Source organism: Corvus cornix, chromosome 4, assembly GCF_000738735.6.
Source record: "Corvus cornix cornix isolate S_Up_H32 chromosome 4, ASM73873v5, whole genome shotgun sequence".
NCBI lineage: Eukaryota > Metazoa > Chordata > Aves > Passeriformes > Corvidae > Corvus > Corvus cornix.
In genome coordinates, this window is record NC_046334.1 from 1,831,829 (window position 1) to 1,854,986 (window position 23,158).

Sequence of the window (23,158 nt, forward strand, 5' to 3'; positions counted from 1 at the left end):
TTCCCGGCCGCCAGCGCCCGCCTGACGTCACGGCGCCGCGACGCCCCGCGAGGAGGAAGTCACGTGGCCCCCAAAGCCGGGCGCGCCCCCGACGCCGCCGCGCACGCGCGGGCGCCGCCGCGGGGCTTTTTTTTTCCCCCCTTGGAAAGGGGGGGAGCGGGCAGCGCGTCGTGCCGGGATTGACGGGGACGGTGGTAGAGCCGGAGCCGCGGAGGAGCCGGGCGGAGCTGTGCCGGTGATCGCCGCGGCGGCGGCGGCAGGTCAGTGGGCCGGGGAGGGGCTATGGGTTTGCCGGGTTGCAGCGCGGCGGCGGCGGCGCAGACAGGGGGCGCTGTCGCCCCCTCCGCGTCTTTCCCGCCGCCGCGCGCAGCTTCCCCCCTGAGCCCCCCGCGCGCTCCCCTCACGGCCGGGGCGGGGGGGCTGCGTCGGTCCCCTCGGGTCATCGCTCCCCGCCGGCATCGCACTGTAACCTTTGCCCGGCCTTTGCCCGCCCCGGGCATCCTCTTCTCCCGGTGCCCGCTGCTCCCGACGCGTGTGGCGCCTTCCTGAGGGCTCGTCACCGCCCCCGGGCGCTGAGGTGGCTTTGCCCGCAAGTGATGCGCAGGTGACTCTCCGTCCAGCAGCTCTGCTGCTTGTTCAGTTCTTTAATCACCTGCTTTTCCCAACAGGGAAGAACCAGAAATTAGTTCTCAGATCACAAAATTCAGCTGTGTTTCTTGAGGGTGAGATATGGTGAGGTAAAGGAGCTGGGCTGCCCTTTGGGGCAGAGTCTGCTGCTGGCATATATTTTACTTATAACCACATAATCGCTCATGTTGGGAAGAGACCTCTGAGATCGAGTCCAGCCTTTGACCGATCACCACCTTGTCAACCAGACCATGGCACTAAGTCCCATGTCCAGTCTTGGAACACAAATAAATCCACTCTGCCCCTCCTGGGATGACAGAGGGAAGGGCACAACTGGCACACAGGGATGTGTCTCCCTGTGTGTGTGAACAGCCTTAACACTCATCACTGTCAAGCTTTTTCTGTTTGTGGGCACACTAGTTTCATGAATATATTAAATGCCTTACAACTGCGTTTAAAATGATGTATTTGTTTCATTGCTTATAATGGGAGAGGAAAAGAAGAAGGTTCCCTGGGTTTGGGTTAAGAAATTTGTGCTGGCCCCCATCTAGTAACTCCTGTCCTTTGTTACCTCACTTTGCATAGAGAGAAGTTTCAGGGCAGGGCAGGAACTTCACTGCTGCAGCGCTGCCTGTGTCTGTATTGGTGTAAAACTGTTACAGGATGTGTCTTTTTAAGTAGTTCCAGGTTTGCTGATTACTTGCATTTATTCTGCGGTACCTGCCTAGGGCTGCCACTGACTGTACAGAAACATTTTCATAGTATATAAAGTATTTTCAATTCTTCTTTTTTCTCCCCCACGCCCTGTTGCCCCATTTTACTTTTTAAAATGCCCCAAGGAAACAAACATTTGCATCAGTGCTTAAAAGAATAAAGTGTATTTTATATCTGCACCCTGTTGTTTCTAGACCTTGGATTACTGTTGAATTTGATTATGTTTTCTAGATTTTGATCATAACAGAAATTGGGGTTGGATATGGGTTAACAGGGGCATCTTTAATTTTTATCGAGCCTAGATAAGTTTCTATAGTTGGGTGTGGAGCTGTGTTATTTTGACTTACATTATCGTTGCTTTCCTAAAGTTCCTTCCCCATGTTTAATTATCCCTCCTTCTTCTGGTTTCACTCTGGCACACAGAGGCACTGCGATTTTATTTCTTTTAAGGAGATCTTTTACTTTATCAGTGTGAAGTTTTGAGCCTGCTTTTGCTTTCCTCTGATTTTAATTGTTTATCAGAGCAGTGCTGGCAGTGTGAGAATTGACATGTGAAAAATACAAATTGTCTTGCAGCCGGGCATAGGGAGGTTGCTGCATTAATTACTTGGATTTTCGTGTACATATTAATAGGTGATTTTTGCTCTGACTCTGGAGGAGCTTGCAGTACAAAGTAATTTTCTCAAAGCTTCATTCCTAAAGCACAAAGTGAGGGGGAAGCCCGGAATGCAGCTTGCAGCTGTTTTTATTCTAACTTGAATGAGAACGCCTCCTCTGGGAAGGAAGTCCCAGAGCTGGGAGACTCAACTTAAAACAAAGCTGTGCTGTCCATGAGCCACACTAATATGTTGGTGTGGTCCCTTAATGCTGTTCAGTCACTACAAGTATCCCATAATGATGTTTTACGTTTATGGTGCACCGCCGTGTTAGCCCTCAGCTAAGCAGCGTGTTGTCTGCTGGTTATGAATATAAAAAACTTGCTGAAGGGCTTGAGTGGAGCTTGAACTTGCTGAGCAGTTTTACCTGGCTTATCTTTCCAAGGTAACTGCTGACCTTTCACTACCTTGAGTCGTCAGCTCACAGCGGGGGAGAAACTGATCTCCGGCTGAGGAAGCCTGATTTGCACAATAATTTGGGGACCATTTCCATTTCGCCATCCTGTTGTCGAGGTGGGCTTCCTCTCTGATGGCTGAGCTCACGTTTCGCTCTCTGCTGCCTTGGCAGAGAGCTGAGAAGTCTTTCATATGGTGATTGCGACATTAATTACTTTAATTTTTGTGTTAATTTAATTTTCCAAAAGCTGTCTGCTTCTGGCAGCGTTGCTTTGTTTTGCTCGTGTGAAATGAGGTACTGAAGTGGTGACTGGCAGTTTTCAGCTACAGCGAATCGAAATGTGAACAAAAGAGATGGATTGATGCATTAAAAAGGTTTTATATTTTTCAAGATGAATCTGTGTATTAAGTCACTTGCTTCTGGTTAGTATTTATTTTTCAGGGGCCTCATTCTGACAGACCTTGGTTTGCCATTAAAATCAGAGACCCTTTACTGAATTACTGCTCTTGGGCAGGGCCTTGGCAGATGATGGAGTGAGTGGTTTGCATTTTTGACATAATAAAGACAAATTTTTAAAAACAAACTGTACTATTATCTGCCGTGATCAGGGTTAGTTTCTGAAGCGTGTAGTGCTCCTGGGTTTGTTGTGTGATCTTTCTAATGGTTTGTGCTAGGAGTTAGGGGGAGTGGGGAAAAAAATATGTATCTTTTTAATTCTTAGAAAAATGCGTTTATGAGGAGGGAAATTAGCTGCTTTTCAGCTTTAGTTGTTGTGGACTTCTTTTAGCAAGTAGCTTGCTTTTCTGGTAACAGGGCAAAAGATTGAACAAGAATATTTACTCCTTGAAATAAGACTTTTTGTTTTTTTAAGATTATATTTATCTCTCCTTTGACAGAATGACAGGAATGGAGACTGAAACGACAAGAGACAAAGCCATGGAAGAAGAAAGCACTGAGCAGAAAAAGGAAAGAGAGAAGAAGAAGAGGTCAAGAGTTAAACAGGTGCTGGCAGATATAGCCAAGCAAGTGGATTTCTGGTTTGGTGATGTTAATCTCCACAAAGACAGATTTCTCCGAGAACAAATAGAGAAGTCCAGAGATGGGTGTAAGTTTATATTCAGCATATTTCAGTGAACAGTTTAGCTTCACTTTGTTCTTCCCTGTATTGCTGGTAACAGCGACAAGTTATTTTGAGGTGCATGTCTTCTCCTGGGAAAGGCAAGAGTTTCATGCTGCAAATCGGCATCAGCAGCTCAGGAGGCAGAACTAGTACTAGATTTTAAAAACTTTGTGCTCTTTCTCTTCTCCTGCCACATTAGCCCTAAGTTAAGGACATCTGCCAGGGTAGAAATGACTGGGAGACCTGGTTTTCTTTTTCCGTTTTTGTACAATTTCAAGAACAAGCCATGAAACGAGTCATTTTGCCCTCAGAGGTACTGTACTTGTTTTGCAGGGTAGATACATGCAGAAATTAAAATTCCACTCGAATTTGTTGTTAGGCATAGGTACTTTTTTCATGTTTTCTCTCAAAGTTTGAAAAGAAATTCTATATATGCTTGTAGGGTTACTGTGAGTCTCTTCAGACAATTTTTCGTGTGATTGGTTGGACTTTTCTAAGGGCCCCCTTAAATAATTAATAAAGTAATAAATAACTAAAATTTACCCTACATTTTCTAGAGATACTAGAGATGTCTAGATGTTTATTAAGACTGGTGCTACATAATTTTTTGTCAAGGTTTTAGAGGCATGACTCTTGCAAGTGAAGTGCAAGCAGGGGCTTTTTGTGTTGGTAGCACTGGGTTAAATACTCAATAGAGTACTTGAAGGAGAGGCATGTTTTCAATGCAAATTGTTTTTGTGCTGTAAAACTATGGGGGGGGTGGGGTCTCGTCCTTTCTCTTCAAAGACAACAGTTATCAGTGGGGAGGTAAAAGAACAAAATTCCTTTGATAAAGGTTAGCACAAAAGAAAATTAAATTTATGTCTACTTGAAACTTGAATTTTGACGGTAAAAATTTTCTGTGAATCCTTGGCTAAATACTGTGCTTAGAACTTGCAGTTTGTTTCGCAAGAAAACTAGTGGAATAGAAGACATCACCTGATTTCATAATTGCACTTTCTTCCACCCTAGATGTTGACATATCACTTCTTGTTTCTTTCAACAAAATGAAAAAATTGACTACTGACGGCAAGCTGATCGCTCGGGCAGTTAAAAGTTCATCTGTTGTAGAGGTATTTAACATCTCACCTTTCTGTATTGGCTGGTGCTGGAAAAGCAAGCAATAATCTCATGGAAAATGCTTATTTCTCCCTACTTTTAGTTGGACTTGGAAGGAACCAGGATCAGGAGACGCCAACCTCTGGGCGAGCGCCCAAAGGACGTGGACAGTCGCACTGTCTATGTGGTAAGGCTGGACTTGTGTTTCTCCCTGCCTGTTTGTTCCTAACTGTAGAAACTCCATTTGTGCATCAGGATTTTTGTTGGCTGCTGCTGATTGTGCAGCAAAGGTTAAAAAATATTAATAGAGCAAAGGCAGGTGAGCAAGAGCTGAGAGTGACTGTGGCAAGAAAGGGCTTCGTTTCGTGCTCAGATTTCTTGTGCCAGCTTAAATCGTTTTAAATGCTGAGCCAAATGCTGCCTCTCTGGCTGAAAAGGTGAAATTTCATTGGGCTATTACTGTGTTCACTGGGCTTTTTTAATGCCATTAGAGGAGCACCAGTGGTATTAAGTAATATTTACTAATTACGTTAATGTAGTTAAAGCTTTCTAATAACAACTAAATTAGTTTCTTCAAACAGGATCTAGCTGGGTTCCCAAGTTTTATCAGGGTACTTTAAACAGCATTATCTGTTTATAAGATCTGTTATTGCAAGCGCCTCTGGTTTTGTACACACAAACAACATTCCTTTAAAGGCAGAATATACCTGAAAAATTTTAACAGTCCTCCTAATAGCACACTGTCCTGTGGCTACCTTGATACTGGAATGACTGCTTAATTTAAATGAAAATAGCTTGTGCTGATGGGATAAGTCTGCATTTCTCCATGGTATTTCAGCTGTGTCAGAGTGAAAAAGCTGTTAAGTTGTTGAGCCACTTGAGTGGTCGCTTGGAAAAAATCCGATGGTTGAGCTGCTGCTTATTTATAAACCCTCGGCAGTTTTTTTGTTTGTTTTTTTTTTTTCCCCCCACTAGATTTGAAGCCACTGTGGAATTTGCTTTGTCTCTGTTTGGTTTTTATGACAAGTACCATTTTTGCTCTGTACCTGCAGCTGTTAGCAGCTGACTTAGTATTTTCCAGACAGCACTGAGTTTTCTGTGATAAAGATGCACAATAATCATGGCCAAAATGCCAGCCCATCCAGATAAGGAGGAACTGAATTGCTCTGATGATTCCTTCCTTAACAAAAGCCCCAAAAAGGTGGTTGGGTTTTGTTTCTTTTAAATACAATGTGCCAGACATAATATTTTCCTAACGTGATTGCAGGGACTGCTTAGAACTCTGAAATACTTTGTCAGTATCATTTTTGGATAAGATATTCTCGTGTCATGAGCTACATTGTCTATACAGAGCTTAACTGTGTGGCTAAATGTTTTGTAAATAGCTGGTATGTGGCAGTGGGGAGAGAAGAAGTAGTCCAAGTGTTGGTAAATTAAATTTTTCTGGAATAATCTGACTTTAATATGCTTTAACATTGACTTCACTGTTATACTAATATTTTGCACTCATCCCATAAAATCTTTAAAACTTGAAGTAACTGGCTTTTCAACTTAAAGCCAAACCATACCAAAATGTTCTTCTGAGTGTGGCAAAGTTTGCGTAAAAAGAAAATCTGAATGTGATAAGTGTTTCCCTGCGAGGAGAACCTTTTAGTGCAGTAACTTGTTGTGGAAAAAAAAAAATCAAGTAGTGGCAACACTGTTGTTGTTTAGGCATGAATTTGAGAGTGGGATTTTAAAGTGTTCCGTTGGGTCTAGTGAGAAATTGGTGCGACACGATTTCTCTGATGGAGGAGGGGAAATGTTGAACTCAGACACCGTGTCTGCAAGCTGCTAACATGTGTTGCTATATTAAGGACTTTATAGAAGTAAAAACAGGCAGTTTTGTCATCCAGGAAGCTGCCTAAAAGTTTCTGCTCATCTGATGAATTAAGCTCTAACTGCAAAACTTGAAAATACTGGCTACTGGTAAAAATTTTAGCAGTAGTGACTCTTTACTGGCCTGCTGGAATTCTTTCTGTGATACCTTCCTGCATTACCAACAATTAGGAAAAAAATAGCTTGTGCTTTGCACAGGGTCTTTTGGGACATGCCGGTCCTGTATTTGCTCCAAGGTTTTAAATTTACTGAGAGATTTTATGTTGCAAAGATACAGCTGCAGGTCTCGGTGTCTGTCACAGGAAGAAATAAGCATCTAAATTAAATACATCATGTATTTGTTACAGGTGTATGAATGATTAGAGATCTGTTCTCAGGTCACTTTTTACTGCCTGGATACTGTGACTCTCAACGTTTTAGCATCAAACTTCAATTTTTTTTTTTCCTCCTTTAGGAGCTGCTTCCCAAAAATGTCAATCACAGTTGGATTGAGCGGGTGTTTGGGAAGTGTGGCAACGTAGTTTACGTCAGTATCCCGCGGTATAAAAGTACTGGTGATCCAAAGGGCTTTGCTTTTGTTGAATTTGAAACTAAAGAACAAGCAGAGAAAGCCATTGAGGTGAGTGCTGGTGCCTCTGCTGCTGACATTGTTCCTGGTGTCACATTGTGATATGAATGATGTGCTCTTTACTAGGTCACCTACTAAATCTTAGAGAAATTCCTAAAATATCATCATTTATAAGCTTCACTTAACAGGAGTTCCTCTTTGCTACTCCCAGACCTACAATCAGTTCCACAATTCTTTAAAGATTTAATTCTTTTAATAACCTGAAGACTTTGTAGAAATACAATGGCTTTTTTTTTTTTTTTTTTTTTTCAAATAATTTGGTTGGCCACTCTTGGCATCTTTTACAGAAAGAGATCTCTGTGCACCAGTAAAATGATTATTAAATTTTGTCAAGCAAGCATGGTCATACAAATTTTTTTGTATTTAAATGTATTTGAAAGTATTTATGTATTGAAATGTGATTAGGATTGCTGGTTTTTAGTTGAATGCAGAGTCTTTAAAGTATGATTTTTTTTTTTTAGTCACGTTATGTGGTTTTCATTTTCCTTCTTCTAGTTTTTGAATAATCCACCAGAAGAAGCGCCACGGAAACCTGGGATTTTCCCCAAAACAGTAAAGAATAAACCAGTTCCTACACTGAATTCAAGTAACAACACTGTAGTAGGTAAGTGTTGCTAAATTATTGGGATCAAGGAACCATTATTAAGTTATTTGGATGAGTTTTGTGTCTCAGCTTCTGAAGACAAAAATTTCAGCTGCTGTGTTACTGCAGTTTAATTTCATGTTTCTTAAAAGTTTTTAATAAAAACCATGCATGTTGCTGTGTTGGGCCAGCATAGGCTTAAGTATGAAAAATCTACTGTAACTTACAAACCAGCATGACAGGACTATGTTGCAACTTCATCACCAAAACATTTTCCCTCATTTCTTGTGGTGTAATACAATTTCCCAGACTCCAGACACCTTCTCATCTCTTTCGTAAGACTAATTATAAATCCCATTACTATTCCTCGCCATTATCACTAGTTCTTTGTTATACCAGTAACTGTTATTGGAAACAAAAATAATGAAATCAAATCCATGTTTTTTCAACCTTGCTTTACACCCACTTATTTTCCTTCTTAAAGCACCCAGGAAAAACTTCATGTCAGTGTTGCATCTCTCCCATAGAAATGCCAGAGACAAGCATCTCATTTAACAACCCAGTTTTATCATGATATGTGCTATCATGATTGTTTAAGTTAAATCTAATCTCATGTTAAATCATGGGCAGTTTTAAATATTGTGTTTTTAATCCAGAAGAGAAGAAAAAGAAGAAAAAAAAGAAATCCAAAATCAAGAAAGAGAGCAGTGCACAGGCAGCTGCAGAGCCGAAGGAATTAAACATAAACACTACAACAGAGCCAGTACCCAAGTCTAAAAGACACAGGACTCCATCAGAGTGTTCTGAGATGGAGGGAACTGAGACTCCCAGGCAGCCCTCCAAAAGGGAGAAAAGGAAATGGGACAGAACAGAGAGCTCAGAGGTAACCTGGGAAAGCAGGCCAGGAAAGAGAAAAAGAACCAGCTCAGGAGATGGTGAGGCATCAGCTCCAAAAGTCAAGAAAACTGCTGAAAAAGATGTTGAAACAGTAAAAGAAGAAACAACAGAAGCTCCAAAAGATGCCAATGGTAAAAAAATCTTGCCTCTTTTTATTATCATGATTTGCATGATAATATATGCATGAATGAAAGGGAATGGCAGGTACCCTGTATGGATGAGGAGAGATAGGCTGGATATAGTGGAGGCATTAGCAAGGAGTCACTGTTAAGGCAAGGAGCTACATGGGAGAATAAGGAAGAACCTGCGTTGCCAAAGCAGGGAAATCTAATCAATAGTAAAAATAGTTCAAAGAAGTTCGTATCAATAGAACTTGAGTGAAGTAATGTGTGGGTTAAACAGACGGCCTAGGCAAATGGGGACAGCCCAGGAATCTAGGTAAATAAATTAAAATACAAAAGGGAAAAGCTAATGATCCAGTTTGTTTCATGAGATGAGATAAGCTGCATTGAAATCAGATTTAGTCTGACAAGTTAAGTAAATTTGGGTAGTTGATGAAATGGACTAGAAGTAGTTAATGCAAGGAACCAGTAGATATTGCATGTGATTTTATTGAAATAACATCTAACTATGTCAGAATTCAACATGTTTTCATTTGGACTGTTTAATGTAGAAGTTTCTGCAGAAGAAGACAAAGACAAGAAAGAAACATCCCTTTCCAAATCCAAAAGAAAACACAAGAAAAAACACAAAGAAAGACACAAAATGGGTGAAGAAGTCATTCCGCTCAGAGTGCTCTCCAAGTAGGTGACATACATTATCTGTTTTCTGTGATATCACCGAGTTACTTGATTTTCCCCCCCCCCCAGTAGTACTGGGAAGTGGTTGGGTGGTTTCAGAAAGAGAGAACTCCTGAATGAGACTAATGCTAACAAAATCCCCCACGTTTTTCCCGTTTTCACATCTGTATTTATGAAACAAATCTATAGGTTTAATATACACTTTTAATCTCGGTCTATGTTGGGCCTCTTGGCAGTTTTGTTTGCACTTTACGATTTCTCTGTATCTCAGGGATCTTGTGAACGTTGTTGCTTTGTGGTACCACATTTTTAATGTTTTTAGAATGTTGGCTTGCTCATGTTTTCCTGCAGTATGCAGTTTTTTGTCACTTGTAGGAAAGATAGAATCACGTGTTATGTATACTCTTTTTAACATTTTATTGCTTGAAAAATTTCTTTTAGTCTTGATATGTCTGACAGTCCATCACCATTGCTAAAGTGCAATTCCAAATTTTATACAACAGAGTTGCATATTAGCAACAGTATTAGGCTGTAGCAAAAAGATTGAAATACTAAAGTCTTCATTGCTTGATGTGTAGAGTTCTGCCAAGCTCATAATCCAAAAGTGTTGGGCTTTTAGGAGTCACCACAACTAAAACATGGAAGCACTTACTTTTTAGGCATCCAGCAAGTACCTCCATGTTAAAGTAGAGGGGGTCCTCGCCGTCTTGTGCTTCAAAATTTGGCTTTATGTAGAAACATTTTTTCATAATTTGATACATTTCCAAAGGGAAATGTTGAGGTAAAAAGGATTCACCACCACTAAAACATGGAAGCACTTACTGTTGTGGAGCAAAGCAAGCACATCCACATTTAAGTAATGGGGGTCCTTTGTTGGAGGAACTACATAATAATTAAAAACAAAAATGCAGTAATAAAAAACATACATGTACATTCCTTGTAAGAAGGCTTAGAAGATTAGGATCCACCGCCACTGAAACATGGAAGCACTTACTTTTTTAGGCAGCAGGTACCTCCATGTTAAAGCAAAGGGAGACCTTTAAAATTAAAAATCGCTTCAAATGAACTTTAGCCACTTAGATTTTAGCTTTTGGAGAAGATTTGCTCACATGAAAGCTTTTTCCCGGATCGAAAAATCTTCAACTGATCTGCAGGCCATAAAAAAAGCAAAATCCCAGATGGTCTTTCATGATTGCGATCAGGATTCACCTCTACTAAAACATGGAAGCACTTACTTTTTCTATATCACAGAAAGCACCTCCATGTTAAAGTAAAAGGGGTCCACACACACCAAAAAAAATTGATTAAAATGTTATCAGCGGAGCTTGTCCTCGGCCACCGGCATTCTGAGCACACTGCAACAAACACAGAGTTTTAGTTAAATGTTATTCAAGTGTAGCAAAGGGGTAAAAGAAGTTTAAAGACTATAAGCATTGCAAATACTTGCCTGACTTGTTCTCCATGATCTCCTCTTCCTTCGAGACAAGTTACCAAGCTCCTCCTTGAGCTTGTATTTATACCAAACCTTGCTATGGGATGGTGTTGCCTTTTTATCTCCACGAATCCTTACGTGGGTCTTTTGTTATTTTAATGCCTTTGCTCCGTTGAGAATGTATGATCCTGGGTGAGTCTGGATGCTTTTTTGAAGTATACAGTTGTCACTGTTAACAGCTAAAACCATTACCACAAGATATCCTCCTCTTTAAAAATCCTCTATCAGCTTGTTTGATAGGACAGATTAGGGTAACAATGAGTCGTTCTCACAGTGGCACTGCGGGCATTGTGTTGCTGTGGAGCAAAGTTCTCGCTGTTTGCAGAAACATCTCCGTGTTAAATGTATGTAAATATATAAATTGCTTCCATGGGGGGGTACTTTTTAACCAAAATGCATTTGAATAGTGAGGAATGTTCTTATCTCGGTAGGTTTTCGGTGAGTTTAACCAGTTGTTGATTTTCCATCAATGATTTTTTTCTAGAAAATGAGTGACTGATTCTTAATATAGTGACAAAGGAGCGGGTTCACTGAACTAATTCAGTGAATTGAGAGTTCACTGTCTCTCTGAATTAACTCTGAATTTAGTGCCTGTTCTCGTGTAGTTCCAGTGGAAGACACAGTTTACCAAACTGTTTGCTATGTTGTCTGAATATTTAAAGCAAATTTGAAAGCCACTCCGTTGGAACGATAGGTTGAGGTTGTTGGAACTCTCTTGGGTTATTAAAATCTGAAGCGAAGTCATCGGCAGTTCAGCTAGGGACAAAACTGAATTTGACTGAAGTTCAGGGAGATCTCTAATGGCAGAATGGTCTGCACTGTCCACCAAGTCCACCTAAAGCTGTTTGTAACCTGTTAAATTACCATTAAGTTTCTAAACATCAGTTTCTTGTTTACAACTGACGGTCCTGTGCCTGTGTTGCTCCTTTTAGGACTGAATGGATGGATTTGAAGCAAGAATATTTGGCCCTGCAGAAAGCCAGTATGGCCTCCTTAAAGAAAACGATGTCTCAAATAAAACCTGAGCCCGTGGGAGAGATGGAAACAGAATCTGGTGTGCAGAAATCTGAAAATGACAAAAGTAATCCTGGGTTTTTTCTTGTTTTCTTGATGTTTCTAGTATGCAAACAGAAGTGCTGCAAGACCCTGATCTTGCAGAAACACTGCCACAAGGTTGTATTTTGTAAAATGGCTGTTGTTTTCTCAAAATGTCAGATAGCAAGAGCAACCCCCTGTATTTAGGTGGATTTGGGAGTAAGGAGTTATTTAAATATATACTAAAGTGATTTCAGAATATTTCAGTAGCACTTTCCAGGCTTACAGCTATATTGAGGTAATTGTAATTAGCCTCAGAGAGGTAAATCAGCAATCAGCTTTTTGGGTGTTGCAGCTTGGGCCCGACCTGCTTGGGTTTAACTGTACCAGAGATATGCAAAAAACCAACTTGGAATTGGGCTTTATCAGCTCTATAGATAAGATGAGCTTTGTAATTATGTCCTCATAGTTAAATTTCTACTTCTTTTTTCAGGTTTAGAGTTCTTCTTTATTTTATTTGCTCTGAATGCTCTGTGCTTCCCTTGAGTAGCTTTAACATTGATGTTCCAGTGGCCCTCTGCATGTTTTCAATCACTCTAGAACTGAGGGGTTACTATTGGTACAATAGAAAAAATATTCTTATAGGAAGGACCCCGTGGACTGTAAAACTTTCTCAGACTTTTCTTGAAGCTGGTTTTTTTTTTTTTTACACTAAAATTGACTGGAACCTATGGACAGTCTTGATCCTTCGTTTAATAAACCTCAATCTACAGTAACAATATTTGATGCTTGTATACATTGTTCTGTGCTTTCATAACTTCTTAATTTTTTCAACCTAATAAATGTAAAAACTTTTTTCTATTTTTTTCTCCACCCTGTTTTTAACTTGACCAGCCACCAGTGAAGATTGTGCCCCTCCCGCCAAGGCCAACACAATGGGGCCTCAGTTCGTCAGCGGAGTAATTGTGAAGATCATTAGCACCGAGCCCCTGCCGGGCAGGAAGCAGATCAAGGTAATGCCTTTGTAACCTCAGGGCAGCTGTTAGCCTTTCCTCTTACCCTGCCCCCAAATGTTTGAATATGGAATACCATTTCACCCAGTCTCACTGATTTTTTTTTTTTTTTTTTTTTTCATCTATTTGGCCAGTAGCTGTGTACAGATTCTTCTTTAGTATCTGTTAATGGCAGATTTTTCCATGGCAAAATACACTAAGGAGTACGTTTCAAAGTAAAACCAAGGCTTTTGTGTGCTTGGAGCAATGTCAGGTGTATAACGAAAATATTGAGGAGAATAAGCAATGCTCTTGTGCTTTCCAGTTTAAAAAAAGGAGCTGGAGACTGCTGCAGTGCTCTGCATTTGTCACTGTGCCAGTCATCCTGACAAAAGAGCTGTAAAAGTATATATGTGGGGGTTTTTTAAAGTTTATGGTGTTTTTATCTTTAGCAGGAATTTGGGGGCAGGAGAATGCTCTCTGCATGAGAAACCAATTTTCTTTCTTTCAATAAGAATTTTACAATGACAAAAACTCCATTTCAGGGAGAGTGACAGCAGTGGAACTTGTTGATTCAGTCACTTTTTTCCTAATACAAGTGCTTGTTTTTCTCAATTCAAAAAGTGTTTAGATACCTTTGGTTACGTGTGATGACACAAAAGTTACATACACTGAGTAGAATATTTCTTCTTAAGAAAAATACCAGTTTTAAGCAGCATCCTTTCGAAATGGAAATATTAAGAGTTTTCCAAAGGAAATAACAGGCTTTTTCCAGATCCTGAATTTTCGATTCATGTTACACAGGACATTTTCTTTCCCGAATTGCACTTTTAGGATGAGTAGCAGCTGGAAAGAATTTGAACAACTTGAACTCAAGGTTGGTGCACATAATTCAGGCCACTCAGGACAATGAGGGAATGGTTTAAAACGCGAGTTCTGATACTGTTTATCAAACATTTATAGCTGAGGAGGCCATTTCGAGTCACCAGCTGCTTGCAAGTTCATGAGGCTTGATGTGTACATGAACCTAAGCAATACGTGAGAACCCCTCATCTCACTGGTGGTGGGGTTTCAACTTAAGTAGCCTAATCTTTCTCGGTGTATTTGAAGGCAGCTGGTGCAGTCTGAGTGTTGGAGACACTGAGAGAATGTGGTACAAGTTGTCCCTGTAGCCTCTGAGGGCCCCTTTGACTGCAGGATACACCTCACTGGGTTACGTTTGTGTCACGCCTTAATATGTTGTGGGAAAAAGGAAAGCTTACTGTTTAAATAACAGAAAACTGAAATGTTTTTGCTATTTCTTTCCTTTCTTTTTTGTTTTTCTGGCCATGCTAGTTGCCTAACTGTGGAAGGCAGAAGTGCAACCAGACCTGGCTTTGCTGTGTGACTGGGCTGTCAGCTGCAGCAAAAGGCCACAAAGCAGTGCTTCCAGGGCTTTTTTTCCCCCCTCAGGCTTCCCGAACCGATCTGCATTTCTCGTGGTATGGAAGCAGTTATGCGTGCCACACAACTTGGAAACGTCTTTGCAGTGTTGTTCAAAAATTATTTTGATATTTTAATTTTACACTTCACTGCTTCCCTATTTTGCTCTTGAGGTGCTCCTCAGGGCTGCTAGTTTTTGCCAGCTCCATGGAACTATTTGGTTCGTTTTAGTTTTCCATGAAATCCTGACTTTGGGATAACAGGATAAGGCTGGAAAGTAGCTTTTGCTGGCTCTCAAATGATCTTAACAGTGTTGTCACTTAAATTTTGTTCTGTTTTAAGGCTGCCCTTGGTAGTGGAGGGTTAAAAGCAGTGTGTGATTCCTGAATAGAGGCATCTTACTTGGGCTGCCTGCTGTGAACGAAATTGACTAGGAATGTGTGGTCCTACTTAATTTCCCTAACAGCAGGAATTACAAGCGAAGTACTTCATCTGCAAGAGCATTTGTGACTCTTCTCCTTTCAGCTGTCGGTGAAAATTTTCAGGCAGAGGTCACTTCATAAAGATAGAGTTGTTTTACTACTACTCCTTTCTCAAATAATCTGCCATGAATCAGCTTGCTTTTGTACATTTAACGTGTAGAATCAAGCTTGATATTTTTGTGTTAGGCTGAGATCTATACATGTTATACTGCACAGTTTTTACTTTTGAAAAAAAATCAGATACAGTGCTGAAATAAAGGGGTAATGCTCCATTAGTAAAATGATACCACAACATTTCCAGGAATTACTGCTTTAAGTTGTTGATGGAGGGCACGATGAGAGATAGATGGGTAGAGGTTGCAGGCTCATAAATCAGAATTCAGTTATAACCTTCTTAGGAAAATATGTTAATTCAAAATTCTTTGACAAGAGACTGATCGATTAAATGACAAAGTTCACTTACTGCCTCTTTGCTTCATGACCTTTTTGAAAATGTTAATGACCTCCAAATGGAATGGTCAAAAGTCACTCTTTTTATATTCTCTTTTTGAAGGCTGATTTATGGTGTGTGTTGTCTCATGCTTTGGCAGGATGCTCTGGCAGTGCTGGCTGAGGTAGCTTATGTGGACATGCTGGAGGGAGACACCGAGTGTCACGTCCGTTTTAAGACTCCCGAGGATGCACAGACCGTCATGAAATTGTACAAAGAAATACAGATCAAAAACAACTGGAAATTCGAAGTTCTCACTGGTAAGACTTCTTTTTTTCATGGAAGTACAGGAGAAGCCGTAAGTACTGCGAAAGGGATCGTTTCTGGTGAATTTATGGATATATTTAGATATCTTGGGGAAAAAGATTGCATGTTTAGTTTGGTTTTTTTCTGAGAGTCTTCTCATTTTGCAATTACTATGAACTTGGGAAAACTAAAAGGGGTTTTATGCCACTATTCAGAGGAAAATAATGATTTTTGCTTGCTATTACAAACTTAATTCTGTTCTTTTTAGATGGATTTGCTTCACTTTCAGTGGCAAAGGACTATAGAACTTAATTCACATTTCAGCTTTATGAATAGAACATTCTGATAGTGCAAAAGAATTTTAAAGGAAGACTTCCTTGAAAATACTGAGCGTGTGTGTGAAATGACATAGCAAGGATCTAACAGCATGGATACATGTAAAGTGGGTTTAGCACTTACCTACTAATTGATCTTTATTTTTCAGGAAGTTGAATAATTTAGGCCCTAATAAGCCTTTTTTTTTTTTTTTTTTTAAATGTATTTACAAAAAAGTTGTTATTCTCTAAGGGTTCTTAAGGGCTCTACTTTTGAACTTTATTTTAATGTGTGTTATTTCTTTCCGAAATTACTGTGCTGTTCTAAATTTGTATCTTCTCTTAGACTAGATTAGTTTGCCAAGTGTGGAGAAGCCTCTTTGTGGAATTGAGGGATAGAAAAAAGAGGAAGTCTCTCAAACTTGGTGTATTCACAGAACTTCTGTATTCAAGAGATACACCAAAAATTGTGAATATGCAAAAAAACCTCCCAGATTAAACAATCAATATGAGACTGCCTCATGTGTGTATTTAAATATTTTACCCCACTCCTGCCCAAATCCTTACATAGGGCCCAGTCTCATGGGTGCAGGGATGTAGACTCCCCAAAACGCTACTTAAGGATTGCAGAAGGGGAAGCTTTAATGGAAGCATTAACCTTCATGATCATATCAAAGTTAATTCGAGTTTGAGATTCAGTGAGTGCTGCTAATGTCATGTGGAGATAGATTTGTCTCCAGTGTGCTCTGTGTTTCAGAGATCCAGAAATATCCTCAAATTTTGTGTTCTACAGCTGTGTGCTCTGTGTCTGTCTCTGGTTTTGTATCCTTGCATAAGAGTGCAGTAGGAGATTAGGAGTAAGTACTACATTGTAGGAGCATTCCATTCATAGTCTTAAGATTTATTTTTTTCTAACTGGTTCATTAAAATGAGAATGGAAAAGCTTTCCAGGAATGCACAAGGGTCTCATAGTAGGGATTTTTGTTTTTCTTGGTGGCAGAAGGTGAGAGATGAAAAGGAAAGAATTTAATGCTCCCTGCAGCAGGGGCTAAACATTTCCCAGTAGTATTTTACTCTTCAGGATTTGACTTTAGCTATCTTCAGCTTGGCATCTGGGAAGATGGTAAGCATCTGTGATCATGTTTAGATGTTAACTTTTGCAGGAGTCTTTTCCAAGATCTTTCAGAAACTGCCCTGTGGCTGAAGATGAACCCGTGAGGATGAAGATGAGACTATGGAAATAATATCACAGAATTCCCATAGCGATAATTACATCACACACCAGAAGGAAAAGTGGTCAACTGCTGCTTCCCTGCAAAGCAGATGCTGAGAAAAGCTGCAGAATTACTTGCTTTTGTATTGCTGCCTGTGTTCAAATATTCCTGACAGCTCGTGAAGACTCCAGGCAATGGTTTTGATGAAACAAAATAGTCTCAGTTGTTCTTACAATAATTACTTTTTTTCCCCTCCTGTTTGGTAGTTGTTTAAAATGAGTCAGAGGTTGAGTACATCAGTAAATCAAAGGGGCCTCCGTGTGCTGTGGTGCAACTTCAGCTAAAACTCAGCTCCTTTTGCTGATGGCATGTAGAGAGCAATTCTGTATGGCTTCTGTGCATAGGACATGTAAGACTACTGGGGAAATACTTGTTGGGTTTCCCTGAAAGGTATTTTCATGAGTGTTTACTTTAGAAAAGATTTCATCCACTTCTTGTGGCTCCTTTTATTGATATTCCTCAATGTTCATTTTCCCCCAAGGTGACCATGAGCAACGTTACTGGCAGAAGATTTTGGTGGACAGACAAGCTAAGCTGAATCAGCCTCGAGAAAAGAAGCGGGGTACTGAGAAGGTAACCTGCAAATCACAGCTTTTTCCTGTGGCAGCCATGGTGGAAAACATGACACTGTTACTGTACTGCTCCACGGTTTTTGATACTCTCTGTATTTAATTCTGTTAAATCACTCCCTACTGACTTGGCAAGCAGGGTTTTACAGCCACGAAGTAACGAGTGTGGCTGTCCTGCTCCAGTTGACAAGTGCAAGGCTTGTCTTTACAGGGACAATTAGAGAAAGTTAACTCCATGACTAAAGGCCAGAACTTAATTTGTAAGCTGGATTTCTTTTCAAACCCTGTCTGGATGAGCTAATTAGTAAGTTAAGTACTCTTGATGTGCTCTAGTGAAATCAAGTCTAGTGCTACACTCTTAATTCTCTGGTATGATCCAGAAAATCATTTTCTTGAGAATCAATCTCATTTTCCTCACAGTTAACATAATTTTGTTTGTGCTGTGGCGAATGCTGGTGTGTTCCCAGTGTGGTCAGGAGCCTGTGCACCAGTTTGACTGCTCCGACCCAGCCAAATCTGGGTCCTCCTGCAAGCATCCATAGCTGTACAGCTTCCAGATCCCAACTGGGAAAGACCAGCCTTCTCCTCGCTGTGCCCGTCAGGCTGCAGCCTTGAGGGGGTGTTGCAATGAACTTGCAGGCTGCTGCCTCTGCTCCAGCCCCAGCAGATCCTTCCAGGCATGAAGGGTTCTCTCATTAAGCCAAGTCAGATCCCTGACCTGACAGAGAGGAGCCAGAGAGTATTTCACAGAGGTTTTATTGCCAGGTTTGCTTCACACACTCCAGATAAGGTTTCTGAATTGGCTTTAGCCTGAGGTTTTTTTGCTGTGGCTTGCAAAACTTCAGAATCATCTGACCTTAATTATTTGTTGATTACTTTTGAGACTCTTTGTTTCCTGGACCCTAGGAAAAAAAAAAATTGTCCCGTATATAATAGAAAATTTCATTGACCTAAAGGAACAACAGTCATACAGGTCAAAACCTTATCTTTTGTAAGGCATACTTTGCATGTCTTATCCTGTTTGTATGAATGGTCTTTCAGAGATCCTGCACACAAATAAGTTGAGTTTTTTTAAAGAAAGATGTGCTTTGCCCGAAGGTCTAATTTAATTTTCTTAAAAGCCTAAAAATGGCATTGATTCGAGCCATTATTCTTTAATATAAGCAGAAAGTGAATTTGAAAACTGCAGCTTTAGAACATTTTTTTGGTTGTTGCCAGGTTTTTTTTTTTAAATGTACTTTTACTTTTTTAAACCAAAGGTGCCAGTGGGACCTTTGACTTTAATTTTGACCGTAGGAGCCCTTGCTCCAAGTTTCTCTTCATCTTTTGAAGATTGATATTTGTTGACCAAACTGGTGTAAATTGGGCAGTAATGTACCTCATCTAGGCTTGCAAATACAAACTGTCTCGGTTCTGCCTAACAATGGCAGCACAAAGATGCAAACTCCTGCTCCTTCCCCCTGCCCATCACCTTGCCACGCCGGGAGGTGTGAACTTCAAAGCCTGGGGAATTCTATTTAAATGCTAACGCTGTTAGGCAAAACATCAAGACAAGAATGCCTTGCTCTGCAGTCAGTAAATCTTAACCCCTTCCTTACTTTTTGACGGGCTGTATTCCTGAAATACAGATCGATCATTAAAAAATATTTTTCTGTTCATTAATATTTTCCAATTTGAAAATTTTTCCTTAGTATTCCCAAAGTGATTTCTTTTGAAGGTCTCAAAGGTAGAAAAAAGTAATACAATAATTCATAACTAAATACCTTCAGCAAAATGTGCCATTAGCATGCCTTTCTTGTCAAAGTCTATTCTGATAGTAACGTTTTGAAATGCCTTACGAGATTTTGAAATGGAGCTTTTTGCCTGTTTAGCTGCTTTATGCTTGGAATTAAGGCATCTTATGTTTTCATTCCATCAGTGTTGAAATGCATGGACTGCATCCCATCATATGCAGCATGCAGCTTTTGAGTTTAGGCAGTTTGAGATTCCTCTTTTCCGTGCTTGCTAAAAACTATAGGCCAACTCAGCTTTCCTCAGGATAAGGGTTAAGGATCACTTCAGCAGATGGCTGGTGCAGTGCCCAAAACCAAAGCAAGTGGTAGAGATTTTACTTCCTCTGGCACAGTTCCTATAATAAACCAGATGTCCAAAAGAGATTGAAAATCCCAAGCTTCCTCAGAAAAGGCCTGGCCATCCTTTGGTGTGAAAAAGGTGTCCAGTGTCTTTTCCCCAGGCCTGGTTGATTGTCACATCTCTGCTCCCCTCTGCCGCCCCTTCCCAATCCATCTTCCCTTTTGTCTGTTTAACTGCCTGATAAAACCACCTCTGTCATTTACTGATACAGATGGAAAACTTCCAGCCAGAACTGCCTTTTAGGGCAGTGCCACTTTATTCAGCCCTAAAGCAATTCATCAGTCTGTAGCCTTAAACTCCAGACCTATTGGAGTCTCCCGTTGCCAAAGCCAAGGCAGGAGTGCCTGCAAGCTTTCTGCTTGGATCCTCCTCTCCTGGGGGGAGGTGCTGCTGAACCTCATTTGCACCTGGGACCCCCTTCCAGAGGGGGAAGGAGGAAGTTTAAGAGGGTGGGAGGGCTGGTAGAAGTGAAAGGCATTTGGCAGGGAAGTGAGAATTGAGTATTTGCGAAGGGCGGAATAATTGGCAGGATATATGGATATACGGAAAAGGAGGACAGTGGGAATGTCTCGGCACAGCCCACACTCTGCTGATGATGCCTGGGGCTCAGGGGCTGTGTCCTTGCAAGACTGGGGCAGCTCCTGTCTGTGGGCCTGTGCGGACAGGTCCCACACCAGAACACTTTTCCCTGGTTCTGTGACCCTGGTACTATGGAATGGCTGGATCCCTGTTTGGATTCAGGAGTAGAGGTGTGCTTACACACAGGTGCTGATAATGAATTGATAAGCTGGCAATGGAAATCCTTGAGGCCTCTTGCAAATTCTGAGGCACTGGAATGGAAGCCGTCAGCAGTATGAGCCGGGCAGCTTGTGTCTCAGAGCTCCCCTTCCCGTGTTTGTCGTTCTCCATTCCATATGCTGAACGAGTAAACCACTGTACTCTGCTTCCTCTTAGGGTTGGACTATTTTAAACTGGATTTTTTAGGCACCAGAGAATAAAAGTTAGCTGTCTTTAGGTCAGTTTTATTGCTGGAGACTGGTTGAGCAAGCCTCAAATCTTGCCTGCCACAGTGAGTGCAGCAGCACAACGTGCACCTCTGTGCTGTGTGCAGGACTCAGTCGTATGCAGAAGTAACAATTAATTTGCTTTGTATGTGCAATTGTTAATATCTGGCACACTGTCCTTCCTGCGGAGCAAATGGCCCTTCCCCATAACACCAGCTAACATGCTTGAGTAGTCCCCAGAAGAGAAGCTGCTGTGGGTTTTTGTCTGTTTGTTTGGGTTTTTATCAAGGGGGGTGGTGGGTTTGGGGTTTTTTTTTTGCTTGTTTGTTCGTTGTTTTTTTGTTTGTTTGTGGGTTTTTTGTGTGGTGTTGTGTTACGTGTGAGTGCATTTTTGTGTGGTTTCTTGTGTTGGTTTGTGGTTTCCGTATGTGTGGTTTTCTGTGTGTTGTGATGGGTTTTGTGGGTCCTGTACATGCCTTTGGCTGTTGGTTTTTGTGGGATTTGGGGGTTTTAATGTGCCTTTAAGTGTATTCTTGTATTGGGGCTTGGGGGTATTTTGAGGGGCTTGGGAGATTTTTGGTAATTTTTTCCATTTGGGTATTTTTTTGGCAAGCTACGTATTTTCAGGGGTTGGTTTTGGTGTTTCTTACTGGGTTTGGGTTTCTTCTGTTATTTTTAGGGAGGCTGGTGGATTTTTTGCAGGGGGAATTCTGGGTTCTGTATGTGCCTGTGTTCATGTGTTGGATTCTGTAGGGTTTTTATGTGTCCTTAGGTGTGGTGGTGTGTTGGTTTGTGGTGTTTCTCCATGTGCCTTTTTGTGGGTATTCTTGTGTTGATTTGTGGGTTTTGTGGTTTGTGTGTGTTTGTGTGCGTTCTTGTGGTGTTATGGGGGTTTTGTGGTTTCTTTATGTTCTCGTGGGGGTTTTAGGGGTTTTGTGGTTTCTGTGTGTGTTCCTATGGGAGTCTGTGGTTTCAGTGTGAAAGTTTTTGCCTGGGTTTGGGGATTTTTTGTGGCTTGTGTGTTTTGTTTGTGTTTTCAGTGGGTTTGTGTTTGTATTTGTTCATGTGTGGGGTTTCTGTAGGTTTTTTATTTTGTGTGTTTTTTGTGGTCTCTGTGCGTGGTTTTTCTGTGCTTCTGTGTTTGTTCTTGAATGGGTTCATGGGGAGTTTCTGTGGCGTGCTGGAGGCACGTGGGGATTTTTTTCCTGTTTAAAATGCCACAATATTCATAAAGCACTCTTTTTTTTTTTTTGGTGGTCTAACCTTGTTTTTCCTACATCAGTAGCAAAATGAATCCCGTCAAAAAATAAAGTTCTTTAACTTACTGTATGAGACTGTATTTTAGGATTTTGAAATTGCAATTTTGTTGTCTTCAACCATTTTGGGAGGAACAAGGGATGGAATATATCCATGATTGTAAAGTAAAATGATAACAAGATTGTTTTGCTCTAATTTTCCCCATCCTTTTTCCTGCTTGCAGTTGATTGCTAAAGCTGAAAGGATGAGGCTTGAGAAGACTCAGCAGACAAGCAAACACATTCGATTCACTGATGACAACTAACCAGGGTTGATGGTGAGCTTGGAAGTGAACTGTAGGTACTCCAAACCAAACAACCAAAACCAGCCCTCACAACCACCACTGCTTACAGCAACTAAACCTGGGCCCTTGGATCCATAACTCTGCAGACTGCAAGTGTGAAGATTGGTTCTGAATCCCATTTGTAATAGGCTGAATGTTTACTGCTTCTGAGCCCTTAGGTAAAGCTTTTTGGAACATGTGCGATATGAGATCTTCCTTTAGTTGACTTCCAATTTGTTGGGATTTTGGTTTTTTTTTTTCTTTTTTTTTCTTTTTTTTTTTTGTTTTTGTTTGTTTGTTTTTCCTTTTTTGTTTTTGTATGTTGAAGTTTTATACACTAGGTCATAAAATAAAATGCTTGAGAATTTCAGTTGTGTATCTCTAATTCTTCCATTTACTTTTTATGGGACTATAAATAATAAAAGTGGTTAATGCTACATAAACCCCTCTAGGCCTCTTTTTAGTCCATCAAGCTGTTTCAAAATAAAGGAGAATAATCTTTTGTTATTTTCAAGTGGGTAGGGCTGACAGGAAATCTGCCATTGAGCAGTCTGGAAGGAAATTTACTTGTGTAAATACACACTAAACTGAGTTTAGACTTCTTTTATTTTTTTAGAAGAATCTTCAGGAGAAGAAATAAGAATCTCTTTGGTACATCTGGTTATTTACCTGCAGATAAGTGTTCAAGTTGTGTAGTTCACAGGTTAGGATGGTGATTTTAATGGCTT

General features: G+C 40.6%; 1 protein-coding gene across 1 annotated transcript; it reads left to right on the forward strand.

The window, feature by feature from the left end:
• The first annotated feature begins 82 nt into the window (after positions 1 to 82).
• On the forward strand, positions 83 to 22,867 carry LARP7 (La ribonucleoprotein 7, transcriptional regulator). Its single transcript, XM_039550919.1, has 13 exons — positions 83 to 260; positions 3,291 to 3,499; positions 4,526 to 4,626; positions 4,716 to 4,799; positions 6,945 to 7,109; positions 7,614 to 7,722; positions 8,358 to 8,729; positions 9,272 to 9,401; positions 11,823 to 11,971; positions 12,820 to 12,938; positions 15,412 to 15,571; positions 17,627 to 17,718; positions 22,332 to 22,867. The coding sequence occupies exons 2-13, from the start codon at positions 3,292 to 3,294 to the stop codon at positions 22,410 to 22,412; spliced, it is 1,770 nt and encodes a 589-aa protein (XP_039406853.1). The 5' UTR covers positions 83 to 260; position 3,291; the 3' UTR covers positions 22,413 to 22,867.
• The last annotated feature ends 291 nt before the right edge of the window (positions 22,868 to 23,158 follow it).

What these genes read in the sequence shown, in the direction of transcription:
- LARP7 (XM_039550919.1), top strand. Translation starts at nt 3,292, where the DNA reads ATGACAGGAATGGAGACTGAAACGACAAGAGACAAAGCCATGGAAGAA. An exon ending in GAAATCTGAAAATGACAAAA is followed by an intron (nt 11,972 to 12,819) that starts GTAATCCTGGGT and finishes TAACTTGACCAG; the next exon opens with CCACCAGTGAAGATTGTGCC. An exon ending in CGGGCAGGAAGCAGATCAAG is followed by an intron (nt 12,939 to 15,411) that starts GTAATGCCTTTG and finishes ATGCTTTGGCAG; the next exon opens with GATGCTCTGGCAGTGCTGGC.